General features: G+C 41.3%; 1 protein-coding gene across 1 annotated transcript in view; it reads right to left on the bottom strand.

Moving 5' to 3' along the window:
• Nucleotides 1-1468: 1468 nt before the first annotated feature.
• LOC101863408 (indoleamine 2,3-dioxygenase 2) overlaps nucleotides 1469-16841 on the bottom strand; it is a 35108-nt gene continuing 19735 nt past the window's right edge. The window contains exons 7-10 of the mRNA XM_005113073.3: nucleotides 16605-16704; nucleotides 12364-12547; nucleotides 11311-11361; nucleotides 1469-1761 (exon numbers count right to left, since the gene is read on the bottom strand). Coding sequence (XP_005113130.1) covers nucleotides 1469-1761; nucleotides 11311-11361; nucleotides 12364-12547; nucleotides 16605-16704 — 628 coding nt within the window. The remainder of the gene's footprint in view (nucleotides 1762-11310; nucleotides 11362-12363; nucleotides 12548-16604; nucleotides 16705-16841) is intronic.

The raw sequence follows: 16841 nt of genomic DNA, 5'->3' as shown, positions 1-16841 counted from the left end.
CAGCAACGTGATACCTCTCCAGTTGTTGCAGTCTCTAAGAGCTCCTTTCTTTGGTACTTGAACAATGACTCCAGTGCTCCAGTCCTCGATAATCTGTTCTCCTTCCCATATGGTTTTGAATAGTGGCAGAACAATGGTGGCAATCAGTTATGGGTCTACTTTAAGCAATTCAGCATTCAGGTTGTCCATTCCTGGAGATTTTCTTGATTTCAGACTCTTAACAGCTTTTACAATCTCGTGTTTCTGTGGTGGGTCAGAGCTGATATCCAGATCCAAGGTAGCTTCCTATATGTCTGGGGTGCCCTCAGATGGAGGTTGGTTTAGGACTTCCCTGAAGTGTTTTGTCCAGCGTGCTTCCTGTTCCTTCTCGATTGTCAGCAGCTTGCCAGCCTTGTCTTTGATTGGTCCACTCATTCCACCTTGGTATTTGCCACATATTATTCTTGTTATCTTGTATACGTTGCCTTGTTCACCTTTAGAAGCTGCCTCCTCCTCCTCCTCAGTTGCCAACTTTTCCATCGCTTCTCTTTTGTCCTTCCTGATCAGTCGTTTAACTTTCTGGCAAGCTTCCTTGTAATCCTCAGCGTACTTCTCTTGTAGCCGTATTGACTTAGCTGCAAGCTGTCTTTTCTTGATTTCTCTCCGTTATTTAATAGTATTCCATGTTCCTTGCTGTATCCATTCTTTGCTTGCATTCTTTTTCTTGACACCGAGACATGTCTTACTGCTCTCTGTGTAGGCCTCAACAATATGTTTTCATTGGGTATTGGCTTCATCTGTATTGGGGGTGGTTTCTTCCAGGTCCTGGAGAGCTAGAAATCGGTTCTTTAGTTCTAGTCGGAAGGCAGATCTCACATTGCCATCACTGAGCTTGTGAACATTAAATCGCGTCCTTTTCGCCTCCCTGGTGAATGTTTTCTTCAGCATGAGTTTTATCCTTGCCCTCACTAGATGTGGATCGCTGCCAACATCGGCTCCTCTTCTGACTTTCACATCGTGTAGGGAACGTCTCCACATTCCTCGTATCATAAGGTGGTCAATCTGGTTCTTGTCCCTGCCATTTGGAGAATTCCAGGTCAGTTTGTGGATTGTACGGTGTGGGAAGAGGGTTCCGCCTATCACCAAGTTGTTCAATACGCAGAAGTCCACTAGTCTTTCACCGTTCTCATTTGTTGTACCCGTACCATGTTTTCCCATCGTTCTCCCATAGTTGGTTTTGTCCTCTCCTACTTTAGCATTCAGATCGCCCATTACAACGATACGGTCGTGACGAGATATACCTGTCAATTCCCTCTGCAGCTGTTCATAAAATAGTCCTTGCTTTCATCTTCACTGTCGTTAGTAAGGGCATAACATTGCATGATGCTTGTGTTGGTGTGCTTTCCCCTCAGTCTCAGTGTCATCATTCTGCTGTTGATCGGTTTCCACTCCATGAGGCATTTCTGAAGTCCCTTTTTCAGGATGATAGCTACACCTTCCTATGTTGGTTGTCTTCTCTGCCAGAATAGATCAGTGTTTCTCCAGTTGCTGTTCTCAGCCTGCCGGATCCTGTCCAGTGGCTTTCACTTATGCCCAGAACGTGCAATCCATATCTCCTCATCTCTGCCGTTACTTGTGCCAACTTACCAGTTTCGTACATTGTCCTTACATTCCACAGTCCTGTGATAACTTTTGTCTTTGCGGTGTTCAGGCCCTCCATCTTCCTGCAAATATCTTCCTTGCGGCTTTCACTGCCAGCATTCATACGAGTCCCAAGAGACTCTGAAAGTCCATCACACTCAGAAATATGGTTTCTCTTTGTTGCTGTTTCCGTAACATGTTATTATGATTTTTACCAGTCTGGGTTGTTAGCCCTGAGCTGAACCTCCGGAACCTGGAGGGCCAGTGGATCACGCTTCGTCTGACCTCTACCCGTGACCTGTCTGGCATGGGTGGCCCTACCAGGAGCATTAGCTCCAGCCAGCTTAGCTCTTGGGGTCACAGAGGAGGCACACAAGCTCTCTAACCACAACAAGGTAGTGATCCACTAGAGAGTTAATATTATTATAACTATGCATCCTATAAATGATTCCGAACCACCGTTATTTTTTTCAAATTCGAAAGTAAATTGGTTTGGAAGTTTTAGGCGACTAAAATGAAGAACTTTTACAAATATGATATAGACATATAGATGCCTCCAAGTTGCTCAGGTTTAGGGTCTTTCTGTGGGCGTGTCAGAACTACAACACCCGATCTTCTACGTGTGCCATGACGAGGGACGTGGCGATGTTTCAGGGGTGCAACTCCAGAAAGTGGCAAATTAGTATAAGTTGTTTCCCTTTACGATCTTTGCTGTTTTGTTGTTGTTGTTGTTGTTGTTGTTGTTGTTGTTGTTGTTGTTGTTGTTGTTGTTGTTGTTCTTTCTTCTTATTATTATTAGTAGTAGTAGTCATTATTATTATTATTATTATTAATGTTGTTGTGGTTGTTGTTGTTGTTGTGGTTGTTGTTGTTACTGCTGCTGCTGCTGCTGCTGTTGTTGTTGTTGTTGTTGTAGTTGTTTCTGTTTATTTGTTTGGTTGGTTGGTTTCAGGTCGCGAGTCGGGCGTTCGGTTGGCGATAGGTTTGTATTAGGAAACCGATCCGTCATTGGGCACTGGGTATAATGATGATATTATTGGAACAAAAGCTAAACTGCAAAATAGCATATGATCCTTAACAATTGTTTTTTTCATATTAAAACAACTTCAGTGAAAATAGAACTTGACTTTTAAGTACGATATTGCTGTAACTATTTATAACTTCAAGTTCCTTTTGGTGTTTCTTTGTCCGTGTGCGTAAATACATGTGCATAGGCGCATCTATGAAAAACGACATCCACGACAAGCACAAACAGAAAGTCTGACACTAACTTTCATATCTTTTTATGACTTTTCTATAATATGAAGTTGAAGCAAAATGAAACCTTCCGTGACCGTGGAGCGCGGAAGTTGCGTTCTTTGGCTTTTTGGAGACTTTATGAGTTAAAAAGAGAATTTAGCTCCCGTGCCTTTTTGAAAATGGTGGGTGTTGTACATAATTTCATGTAAACTTAGCACGCTGTTAAGATGCAAAAAAGTTCAGGTAACTGGCTAGCATAATCACCGCAATGGACTGTTTTGTTTGCTTTCGCTTGGGTACAATGTCTTCGATCGCGTTTTTCACAATTCCAAAATCACGACATTATCACCCTAAGTTTTGATCCATTATTTGAAACCGTTTGAACTTGATTCGTCCACTTTGTGACTTGTGGCATACACATAAACAGGTTGAATGCATTACTGTAGATCTAGTATTTATCATACAGAAAGAGGAAGAACAAAACAATTGTAAAGGAACTGCAAAAATTTAGCCTATAACACAGCGGGATTCCCCGGACGGCATTTCGATGCAATGCAAATAAGGCATTGTGCGTGTTGTAACAAAACCTACTTTAATTTAACTCGACATTCCTTGACAATGAGAGTAAAAACATCCCCGAAAAATCGGAAATTCCAAAAGAGCAAGTTTTAAACACTAACTGATGAGATAGAATTAGCGTTGCCAATTTATATACACTATTTTTTTAAATTCTTGTTCTTAAGAGAAAACTGATTCAAATTTACCATTTTGAAACTAAGCTACGCACTACGCACCGCGAGCTATACTGTCTCCAACAATAAAATCATTCATAGATGTTGACTAGTTGTGATTGGTTCTAATTGCGGTTGCCTTATCGCTTACAGTGAAGAGGAATATTTGTCCCATTTTGCCTGCGGATGGTAAAGAATGCCCTACTTGTATTTTAACTTATAATGGGTCAAATATATTCGCTCCAGAGGTATTTACTTGTATCCATCCCGCCTCTAAACTGGTATTTCTCTTCTTTTCAGATAAATGCTACATAAAGATTGAGAAAAAAATGATGTCAGTATAACACTTATATTTTTACTCCAAAACTTCTTTTTTATACGAGAACAATGTGTCTGTCTGGTGTGAGTGTTTGCTGAAACACATGTATAGAAAAAGGTACACAAACCCGCTCATCTCGTATACCAGTCTCCGTGAAACACTGTGAAAGCAAGATCTGAAAGTGGTGAGGGCTTGATAAATGTATGATCTCTATGAATCCATTCAGTGGACAGATGTCCCTTGGAACTATTTCTTGCACCTTCTGATTCTTTCACATTATAATACTTTTTTTTTTTAACCCACACACACGCACTCTTTAAAAGACCCTTGAACTTTAAACCTCAAGCGACGACGGCAAGACATTTCTTGCGTGAAGATCCAGACATGAAGGGTGGACTATCAAAAGTTTCCTTGTCTACTTCCTCCCTGTCTGGTTCTTTTGCAAACATCAGATACCACTACCACCTTGCATGTTGGAACAAGCACGTATCCCAAGGCGGTGGGCAGTCTGGTTCGGCAATGCATCTTCAGAAAATACATTTTTCAGATTTTTTTTAACAAAACATTTTGATGGCATAACAAATTTTTAAAGGACAAATATACGTTCCTTGAAGTCCCTTCTTGAAGATCACAAGCACATTGCCGATGACTGTGGGTATGCAGTTGGGGGTATGAAATCGGCATATCGATCTGAGTTACGTACTGAGAAATGCAGAGATTCCATGGGCTTTAAGTACGAAAAGGAAAAGAACAAATATGAGAGGATGAGTGATATTTAAGGAAGGGAAGATTATACCAGGTCAGCAATACAAGCTCTTGGGATAAGAGACCAGCAGGTGATCCAAAAAGTTGCGCCATTATTGCGTAACAGATACAGGAAAGAGGCTCAGTAACGTGACTACCTGACATTAGAGCTTAAAGAAAGTGAAGAAATGACCCCATTTAATCTTGAAACGTAACTGTATAAGACTGCCTAAGAATCTGAAAACAAAATCTCTATAGACCAACAACTTAATGGTTTAGCTTTAATGCTGATTTACCATGCACGTGGAGAAAGGGAGAGCACAGTCATTAACATCGGCATAAGCATGCACGGTGTCAAAAGGAGCACACATTTGACCGATGCGCTTCTCAAAAGTGACGCCGATACATGTATCAGCATGCGAACTGTACGGATTTGCAGGATATGAAAACATCTTTTACTTTTCCACAAGAAATTGCCAATGGAAAAACTTGCTATTGTCTTCGTTGATAAGGATTAGCTCTGTTCAAAGCCGATGCATCATGAGGGGATGTGACTTGGGATCTAAATGTCCAATTGGAAGTAAAAGTGAACCAGCAGTTCATCCGGAAGTTCCTGAGTGCCACGTACTCCAGAGTGCAGTACTGGCCTTATCGTGTGCAGACAAGGATGACAACAGATCTCCCTCAGACGAACAACATGTTCCACCACACGGCGGGGCTCAAGCATGCTCTCAGCCTCCTCTCAAGAAAAGTTAATCATATAATCATGCAACATACCTTGAGTCATCTAGTAAGTCTGTTTTGCATGATGTCATCAAAAATTTACGCGGTCACTGCAAGAAAATCCATACTTTTTGCCTTTATGGTCAGCGACAAGCCTAACATACATACAAAATCCTAGTCAAAACCAAAGAGGAAAACCATACTGTATTTAAGGATATCGTTCCAATTTTTTTTTGGGGGGGTGTCATTTTTTAAAATGACATACGAATATGCTTCTTTCAAACTCTTTAAAGGAACTGGGTTGGCTGACTTTCGTGGTTGCAGCCTGAACAGTATGCCACGCTTTCCCTTTAGGAAACATAACGGGAGATGGTGTTGGGTGTAATCTTTTGTTGAGAGAAGATCTTGTCCATGACAGATTCATCAGCATAGGAAGCAGAAATAATTAATATTTCAATGTAAAGGACAACCTAAATATTTCCAATGCACCCCAAGAACTCGTATTGGTGGCTACAATGCAGCTTGGGAGAATGTTGGAAAAAAAGAACTTGCCAAGCACGTGTACGAACAGCCTGACACAGACTTGGAAAAGTTTTAGGTGTCAACTGGAGATGTCAGACTCGCTGGATTAAAATGTTAATGCATGCCATCTGACAGACGCTGAAGAGTAGCCAATGTAGTCAATATGACATTTGCATTCGATCAGGTTTATCACATATTATGGTCACAACAAATACTCCAAGCGGCTTATAGATTTGTGGGATATTCTGATGTCACTGCTGAAGGGACACCAGAATGAATATTTTTTTTCGTTCACATTATGCTCAGTCATGTCAGGCCATCCTTATCCATGCATGGGTTGCAACTGTAGAATAGACAATGCTGGCAAGTTTGCCCTAATCTACCTGCGATACCCCAACAATTGTCAATTTTGGATAGCTTTAATACCACAGCCTCCATTCCTACTAGCAATAATGAATGTAGCAAGTTTGTAAACCAAACTGATCAAGATAAAGACAAGAGTAAAGACTAAACAAGTTATTGTCCTTTAGATTAATGTTCTTTCTAACTATGAATTATTGTCTTTTGAATGTCTAAACTGCACATCATCCCCAAACAGCGATATTTTTTGCGGGTTGCATCGATTCTAAAATGCTGCTAAATCAGATCTACACAGTGAATCCTGAACAGCAGTGTCTTAGATCAATGGTCACAGGTCACAGGTTTGTACCTCTGCAAAAAGTATAGAGTATAGACAAGACTCCCATACTGCCGATGCTGTATGTGTTTACATATATTCGATGAGCGGCCAAATTGGATTAACACTGCTTGGAAAATACTAAAAATATGAAATGATACAAAAAAAAAATTATCTGAGATAATCATTAAATGTCCTTAATTCGTGAACCTTAGGTTACTATTTGTGATACCAAGGTTTTTCCCATTTTCAATACAGATGATGGCAGCCATTTGGATTTTTTTGCACTTATATTTTACAAAAGGCTAAAAACGACACTAAAATTGAACTTTTTGACCCCAAAAAAACCCATAAGTGACGTATCACACTTCATATTTGTGGTGAAAAGACAATGAGCAAAATCAATGTTTGCCATTTGGTGGCCATCTTGGATTTCAAGGCCTCATGGGAAACGCCCACATTTTATAAAGAGGCATGGGGGCTATTTTTTTACTTAGACCTTGAAGATGGTAAAACAAGTTAAAAACGAACTTCCAGAGCCCACGGTCACGTGACTATTGTTTTTTACCCAACTAATGAAAAAGATATCTCGAAATTATCTCTAGAAGACGGATCTCGAACCTTGCCCTTGACCTTGACCATCAATAATTTATTTATAGAGGCGCCACCGATGTTCAGGTCGTCTTTTTCCTGTTTGTGGATTAATATTCTTTTCAAATTTGGTTCCACTTCCATGCACCCTGTATCTATTGTTCTCAACCTAGAAATCGCCTATAATTCGCTGTAGATGTGGCCCGCCGACTACAAACATTTCCCATAAACTTCATTAAAACTACGTCCTATTGTTAAAATAATGTCAAATTTTGAATCAGCGTATCAAAATCAAAATTTAACAAAATGACTAGTGAGTGACACTTCTTCCTCCTGGGTTCAGAAGAGCAAATTTTAATACATTGTTTTAAAGTATTTTTTAAAACCAAGATTGCATCATAATATGGTATTTTTATATTCAGAGTCTGACCATTTCCCTCTTAGTCTAACGCTTACAGCACCTGGCATCGAATGTGAACCCATAGAACAAGAAGTTTTGTGTCCATTATATGATATCCAGAAATGTTTTTGGAACAAAGCATACGTCGAAGACTATGTACAGGCATTAGAAGACAACATGTTATGTGTTCAAAATGACTTTTCTGATCTTATCCATGTAGGTAAAACAAACGAAGCTGTTGTGATGTTGAATAATTGTGTTAAAAGTGCAGCCGATTGTATGCAATCTACAAGTGCTAAAAGGTTTTAAAAAAGTATACATCCTAACCACCGCGGTTTGATAATAAATGCTATTACGCAAAAAGACAAAATACAAAGCATTACATGAAATTCATATTTCCTACTCAAATGAAGCATTAGATAACTACCTCTCTTTGAAAAAGACATTTTAAAAACCTCTGTAAATTAAAAAAGCACAGTATACACAATTACAAACTCAACTTCTTATTCAGAATTGTTTGAAGCTGGTGTGTCTATTTTGAGAAATTGCTAAACCCCTTCTCGGGGTTTGGTGGTAACGCCAATAGAAATGACGAGTCAACCAGCTTGAACTCATGTTTCTTTACAGTCTCATGCCTCCCCTTGTGGTGAGCCAGGTGATTTGTTAAATTCACCCATTTCAAGAGACGAAATTGTATTGGACATAAATAGGCTTGTGGACCTGACGACCTATTGCCAGAATGTTACAAATTCGGTTGCCAGGACCTGGCTGAGTTTCTCCTACCTCTTTTCAATTCAGTTTTCTTCACAGGCAACTATCCAGAGGAGTGGGCCAAGTCTATGATATTTAGTTTGCACAAAAAAAGGAAACGTAAATAATGTTAATAACTATAGGGGTATTAGTTTACTAAATGTTCTTGGTAAATTATTCTCATTCTCATAGAAGACTGCACCAATGGCGTTACTGCTACTCCTTTGCTCCCTCTCACTGCTGCCTTTCAGCCACACCCCTGATCTTCTGGTAGGAAAGATCTACACCTAGCCTTCTCGGACAAGGGCGAAAAAATTCGGAGGTCCCGTGTGCAACTTGTGCATGTTAGAGATCCCTTGGTGGTCTAAAATCGATAAGAGTAGGCTTCGGCGGCCACACGGGCAAAAAACAAAATTTCCTACCAACTGAAAATGTTTGGTGTGTCCCGCCCGCTCATATGCAGTTGCTCATTCGGTTTTTGCGTATGCATTTTTGTGGAAAGCCCCTTAGCATTGTGAAAACTTCACCCAAAACAACTCAAGTGTCAAAAGATGCTGGATTGGACAATCTATAAATTTTTGAAGTTTCATAAATATACAGCCAGTAGTTTTCAGAAGTAAATATTTCCAGTTCTACCGAATCGATTTGCACACGAAGAACGCCATTTTGAAGATCTTTCTTATCCTCTTAAAAAGATTTCAGGGCTATGGGATGTGGCAGACCTAGAAATCTAGAGCGATTCACAAAACGAAACAAAACTGAGAGTTGTTAGATCCACCATAACCCGAGGCTTGCGGCCGATCACAAAGGTCTACTGGGTGTATCGAGGCCGATTCGCAATGCCGCGAGCGCGTTCACTAAACTGCCTAATTGAAGAGAGTGCCTTCGGGAGGGCACACGTTGTGTACACGACGTTTACACATCAAATTTGACCCGGGAGTCCATTCGGAGGATATGACCTTTTCACTAGACCAAAGTGTGCCAACCTGTTAGCCTAGCTCTTGCACCTCCATGGAGGAAAAAATCTGGCCCTCATTCAAACAGTTGATATTGAGCAAAATGTTCCATATTGTGCGTTGTTCTTATAATTTTCATTATGATTAAACAAGTCATACACTTGAAACAAAACTGTACTAAATGAGAAAGATGTACGATTGCGAAAGTGGATCGAACTCGGTTGCGTAAAAAGGGGAGTTTGAGCTATAATAGGGAGCCTAAATAAGGGCAAGTGTGGGCCTCCACCTTATGTAGGCCATATTGGCCTAAACAAGCACTCCCTTTATTTATTTATTTATTCATTTATTTATTTATTTATTTATTCTTTAGGGGGTTTCGGGGGTTTACCAGAAATTATTCTCGAAAATGGGCAACAATTGTAATATTGCCTAACTGTTGCCAAGAAAGGTCTCCCTGTATCTGGAGAGACTCGGAAGAGTCAACTAAAGGATTACAGCGGCAAAAGATGAGGGGCATCGATGGGGCAAGAGCTGTTGTTGACTGTTGACGAAAACGATGATGATCCCGATGTCATGCTGTGTTACTATGTTGTCGGAATTGGAAAAAGAGTTTGTCACGGTAGCAGTCATATTTCACTTGGAACAGATTCTGACAACGTAGCAACACAGCAACACATCAGGATCATCATCGTTTATGTAGACTACATTTGAAAACAACATTGAGTTATTTCATACTGTAAGCGCATACCAGCAGTTCTTCTCTGAAACCCCCCAAACACTGAACAAATAAAGTTGATTAACTTATATTAAGTTCTTTTATATAAAAGTACAGTACATGCAATTTATATATTTTTTAAGATTTCTTGTTGAGAAGAGCACCGATTAAAAAAAAGCTGATAATATAATATCATTTATACAGCTGAGTGAATAAATCTTCATCTACATCTCCATAGCACGCACTGCCTCAGTTTTCAAGGAACACAGAATCCCACATACAAATACACTCACAAACTCATACGCACCTTCTCTTCGATATAATCTTAGGTTATTTGGAACAAATAAATGTTATTACAGTAAGATAAAAAAACTAATACATGTAAGTCAAGATCAACAAATATCCGAGCGCAAACTATTTTGTGTGTGTGTGTGTGTGTGAGAGAGAGAGAGAGAGAGAGAGAGAGAGAGAGAGAGAGAGAGAGGGGGGAGACAGACAGAGAGACAGAGAGGGGGGGGGCTCACAAACTAAGCCATAAGTTTAGCATAATGCCCGACTTTTGCCTTTTTTTAAATTCGAAGCCCAGGATGGCATGCTTGAACATGTTATGTTTAGGGAGTTTTTAAGGTTCTCAATTTGTCTGTCTTTCTGATCGTACATTGTATCCCTCGTAGCTCAGATTAGCCCTGACGGGCAGGATAGAAGCAGCCCGCCTCCTAGATGATCTAAGTTGTGTCGATGACGGTGTAAAACATTTACAGTCTCTCTCTCTCTCTCTCTCTCTCTCTCTCTCTCTCTCTCTCTCTCTCTCTCTCTCTCTCTCTCTTCCACTCTCTCTCACACACACAGAGGCCAACATGCAAAACACTAACACACACACACACACACACACACACACACACACACACACACACACACACACACACACACACACACACACACACACACAAATACACACACACACACAAAATCACATACGTTTAAAAACACCCTCGCGTATTTTGTTAAAAAGTAAAAGTGCAATATATGTAAAGTAAAAAAAAAACTGATTGTGAGGAAGCAACTTTCACTTTCCTCTTGGTTTTCGTGATCTTACTGGTCCCTTAGTCCTCCTGACCCTTTTCGTCTCCATGGTCCTACCAAATATTCTCAACTGCCGTTGTAAAGAATCTATGGTCCTACAGGTCTCAATAGTCCTACTGGTGTTTTTTTTTAGACCTCCTGATCCTCCCATGTTCTTGGAGTCCTTGTAGTCCTATTGATGCCTCGAGGTCCTACTCGTCCTTTTAGACCTTGTGGTTCCCGTTTTCCTGAGCAGACTTACTGAGACCGGAGCCCATACCATCTCGGATTCCTTTCAGCAGTGGATAAATACCTGCACAGATGGAACGGACATTTGAGGGTTTTAATTGTGTTTGTTTTGTTTCGGGTTTCTTAGAGGTGGTGGGGGTGGGTATCCCTTTGTAGCAAGGTCGTTAAAAAATTAAAAACAGTTGCGTATGAGTGTATGTGTGTCTGTGTATATGCGTGTGTGTGTGTGAGAGAGAGAGAGAGAGAGGGGGGGGGAGAGAAAAAGAGAGAGGGAGAGAAAGAGAGAGAGTCTGTGTATATGCGTGTGTGTGTGTGTCAGAGAGAGAGGGGGGGAGAGAGAGGGAAAGAGAGAGAGAGAGAGGGAGAGAGAGAGAGAGAGAGAGAGAGAGAGAGAGAGAGAGAGAGAGAGAGCTGTTGTACATGTAGTATGTGTGAGATAGTGTAAGGCTGTGTATTTGTGGCGTGAGTGTGTGTGTGTGTATATGTTTGTGTACGGACGAATGGGTAGGTTCATACTCTTTCTACCAATACCTGCCAACAGTCTATGAAATACCTGTGCCAAAACGGAAGACGTTGTTTGTTGGTGAACGGGTGTTGTCTGAGGTCTCTTATATTCCCTTTACAAAGTTGCATCTCTTAATTTTAGTTTTCGAGAGAATTTTAGGCACTTGCAACACAATTTGTTCATATATTGTTGACGATTAGAGATGCGACTGGAGAGAAACATTCCCCCAAAAAATAAAAACAAACAAAGAAATAAATATATATAAAAAAAGAGGAATAAGGCTGATAGTATTTTTATAGGAAAGAAGGAACAAACCACACCAGACCACCTACGCTTCACATCTCTGGGTTATTTTTAAGCTTTGAAACGACCAAATATTTAGTCTGTCTATGTCGTACCCCCCCCCCCCCCCAAAACAAACAGAACCTCCCAAACTATTAAAATCCAATTCCTGAAGGAACAGGAACTAGATTTATTGTCCCAGTTTGGACTGGAAGCCACTTCCTTAATCTCTACGTTTACATTCACGTTCGTCTATCTACTTCGCCACCCACAACCGGCCTGTGCTGTAAGAGAAGACAACGTGCATGGAAAAAGACACCAAGAGAGAGGAGTTAAGGAAAAGAAAGTTCGTACTTTTGAACTCCGCAGAAAGTTCTCTGTTTTTCCGCGCAATTATCGTCACTTCCTGCAGCGCCTCAGCCACTTGCTTTGGCGAGGCCGTCTTTCCCATCTTCTGCAAAGTCTGAAAACAACAGCAGCAGCCACAAATAATGTTTGACAGTAGTGCAGTTGAAATTTTCTAAGATGGCCGTCCACTGTCAAGGTAGAAAGTGGCCGTCTTAGACAGGCTACTTCGTGCATAGTGTCATTATAATATAATATTAAAAACAACAAAACAGAACAAAAAGAAACCCAATATAACAACAACCCCCCCCCCCCCCCCCCCCAATTAAAAAAAAAACAAAGGGTGAAAAGGGAAGTGTTAGTTTATACAGGTTATTGTCCTACATAGGTGGCTGTTAGAGCAGGTTCGACGGTATAATTTGATTTAGTCCGAATGTTAAGTCCTATTAGAAACTTACTTACTAACTTACTTTTAAAAAGTTCTTTCTAGATAATAGTCCGAGAGCCGGGTCTATATAAAGACTAGAACATTGTTTTTCATCATAAAGTATTTTTCTTTGGGGATTCTGCTTCCTCTGGGTCTCTAGACTTCATATCAGTCGGGGGCCAACTTGTATCTTATGGGCATAATTTTTTTCTGCTGGCTGAAATACACCAACCCGTATCATGCAAGAATGATAGCCGAGCGACTAGAGCTGGGCCATGAGTCGCTTTAGCAAAATCCGGGTAATATGTTAGTACACCTCTTAGGCAAATAATATGTTATGAACCGATTCCGCAAAACCTCTTAGATAAACGGGTTAGCATTACTTCATCAACAAATAGGAACACTCACTTCGGCAACGGGTCAGGAAGGAGTTTAGAGTCTGAATTCCTCCTCTACCATGTACGAGTCGACCAAGATTCGCGCGAGGGTACTAGGCCTAACGCTAACACAGTTCCTCTCATCGTGATGTCACAGGATGCACCGAAAGGTGCACAGCACGGCCTGCTGTAATATGGACTCAGCTAGCAAAGCAAGGAGTATGGAGACATTGGCAGACAGTGCTTCGTCACACCACACCTCCGTAGAATGTGGGAAAACGCTACGTATCCACAAGGACGTGATGCGATCAGGCTGGTTCATGCAACATACACATGCACACACACAATGTCTCACTCAATTACACATACTAATGCGATTCTCTCTCTCTCTCTCTCTCTCTCTCTCTCTCTCTCTCTCTCTCTCTCTCTCTCTCTCTCTCTCTCTCTCTCTCTCTCTCAGACATGGAATGTTTTTTTTCTGTCAAAGAAAGAACCCACCCCTGATCAAATCGAGACGGATTAGTGATTTTCTGGAAGCAAGCCGGCAGCGAGATGATGGACTCAGTCAGAGACTTTCAGAAGATGCTGAGTTTATACTGTGTCACCAGAACTGTAAGAGCACACATTGTTCCAGAGACCATATTAAGCAATTTTTACTAAAGGGGAAGACTGAGGAACTTTCTGAAGAAGAACCCGACCGTCATAGGGGCAGTACTAGTTCGTATAATTTTCATGAACATTGTTTTTCTGTGGAGAAGCATGATCACTGATACCCCCTAAAACACCCACATCGTTGGAAAAAGCCTACTTACGCCGAACTGGAGAGGAGAAAGGGAGGGAGATCACCAAAGAAGAAATACAAAAAGTGCCAAGGAACGTGGGGACAAATGGGGAACAGATGTCAGCTTCCGTGTGTCATCAACAGTCAGTGATTTGCATGCAGCAGACGCTAGGTGTCACAGAGACTGCTGCTCCTGGTTCTACACAAGCAGTCCAACGCAATCAACTAGCTCACCTACAACGCATGACAATGTCTTTAGTATGCTGGTTGAGGAAATTCGATGAAACAAATCACGCAGGTGGAATAGTGTGGAAGCCTATGAACGCTATATTGAACTTGGAGGGAAAGACAAACCGCGATGTTCACTCCTGAACCAGAATTGCCGATCATGTCCTCACCAGGTGTGGCTTCCATCCTCGTCTTCAGGAGCACGGCTTCTGCCCATATGCGTATTGTGGATGATGAAGAAGACTGCAATGGACGAGCCATATCATGCTTGGTTAGCGTGATCAAAGCAGAATGTCCAAAGCCCAATCGCCATACGTACCCAACTCGTCTACCTAGGGGATTTGTCATGAATGAGTGCAGCCCAACTTTGTGCTTTCGCTCCTTGCAGCCACAGACCCCAAACTGGATTCTACACTGCCAGCAGCAACGATTGGCCAAATTTGTTACGAGTACAGTCAGCAGCTATTTCACAAACTTGCAACATGGACTTAGTATCCTGTTGAGTCGACAGAGGAAATTTATAGACGAGCTTCATACGTATGGATTCACCACCTCATACGACGAACTGAGGCGCTTTCGGTGTTCAGCTGCTGTTGCTGTGGCATCTGTTCCATGAGGACTGGCCTACTTTTACAGTAAACAAGGACTTGTTCAAGTTGTAGCTAGCAACTTTGACACGCAGATATCATCTCCAAATGGCCACAAATCAACGCACGGCGTAGCAATGATGCTGGCACAAGCCAACAAGCAGAAGTCAGAGCAGGTGTGGGAAATGCAAGATATTCCCACCATCAGGCGTCCGATAATCTGACACTTGGTGACGTTGCAGTTCAAAGGTACACAGGAAACAAGAAACCACTCATGCCGAAAGATCTGTGCCTGTGACATGTCCCATCTCTGGTCTTTCTTGCCACACGACAGGTTTCTCTATACAGAACTGCAACTGAATGAGGATCTGTCATTTTTTAAACAGGCACTCTGCGAAGATGCAAGACCTGAGTATGGAGGTTATAACACACAAAGTGAACGCAGTGCAGAACAACAACCCAACCAAAGACAGTTGTGGTGTACAGCCCATTATTGGACATGATCCCACCTGAGCCAGACACTATGAAAACAGAAATGGGTGAAGCCAAGGATCTGACACAGCTCACTGGTCAGGGATGGACAATATTCAACAGGGACTAGCAGCTATACAAAGAACTTGTCCACATCACATGGGCTGACAAGGAACAGTTTCAGAAGTTCATCCCAAGACTTGGTGCGGTATGCATATACAGAGGTGTTTCGTTAGTGCTATGGGATACCTGATGAGAGGAAGTGGCATTGAAGACTTGGCTCAGCACTTGTAAGGGTGCCAAAAATGTTGATCCAGAAAAAATACCCACAAAATGTAAAAGCATTGAGACTTCTTGTTGAGGAGTTACTGCGATCCATTCTCCTCAACACTGACGTAGGCCTACACACCATAGCTGAACTCACGCAAAGTCTCGTCACCAAAATCACCCAGAGTAAAACCACAAAACTTTCGGTTGAGTGCATCCTTGACCCAGTGTTCATTATGATGGCCTTTGTTCGGGCTGAGAGAGAAGCTGACAGGACTCTTCACTCGTTTGCTGTAGAAAAGATGCTCTCCTACTTCTTTGCGTCTGGACACATCAACTATGCTCGCTATGGTTTGTACTATCTCCGATCCAAGCAGCGCCTACATCCAGACGCCCTTGATGAAATGCTTTAAAGTAAAGTAATATTGTAGTCTCTATATAAATATACGGATATATATATATATATTAGTAGTACGGCGCTCGCAACTATATATATATATATATATATATATATATATATATATATATATATATATATGTGTGTGTGTGTGTGTGTGTGTGTGTGTGTGTGTGTCTGTGTGTGTGTGTGTGTGTGTCGCCCTCTGCCACGAGGCAGAACTTATCCATGTGAGGTCGTGATTTTTATGCGGCGATTTCAAGTGTATTGCGGATAAGCACATTTATGAAAACTATATAGCGGCCATCTTGTTTTCTTTTAAGGTGCCATTTTATCGAATATTTGATGTGTATTTCATCAAGTGTGGTTACTTTTGTCACTCTGAATGCTATTTAATTAAGTGTGTACATTTTTAAGTCTTTTAAATGCATGATATCCCTCACAACATTTTCACTCGAAATTCTATGGCGGCCATCTTGGATTTTCACTTTTAGACAAAAATGCCCAAAGTTTAGCATTTTGGCCCCCATTAGATTTGAAATCAGCAATGAAAACTCTGTTAGAATCACCAAAGAAAAAAACTTAATGACGCAAAACAAGCTTTTTCATCTGGCGCTCGGACTATAAGGGCATTCATTACCGGCAAAATCTTGGTGTAGTGGACATCCATTTCCACCACAAGAGTGGTAAAATCCACGAACTCCTGGCCTCCGGGCATCATGTAGCGGACACGAAAGTTGCTGGTGACGTAGTGAAAGAAAATGTCGTGGTCAAGACAGTTTTAACAACAACAACAACAACAACAACAATAGCAGCAGCAGCAGCAGTAGCAGAAACAGCAGCATCAGAAACAGCAGCAGCAGCAACAGCTGCAACA

The sequence above is a fragment of the Aplysia californica genome, unplaced genomic scaffold, assembly GCF_000002075.1.
Source record: "Aplysia californica isolate F4 #8 unplaced genomic scaffold, AplCal3.0 scaffold01592, whole genome shotgun sequence".
NCBI lineage: Eukaryota > Metazoa > Mollusca > Gastropoda > Aplysiida > Aplysiidae > Aplysia > Aplysia californica.
Note: the sequence above shows the minus strand (reverse complement) of the source record. Positions and strands in the feature narration are given on the sequence as shown.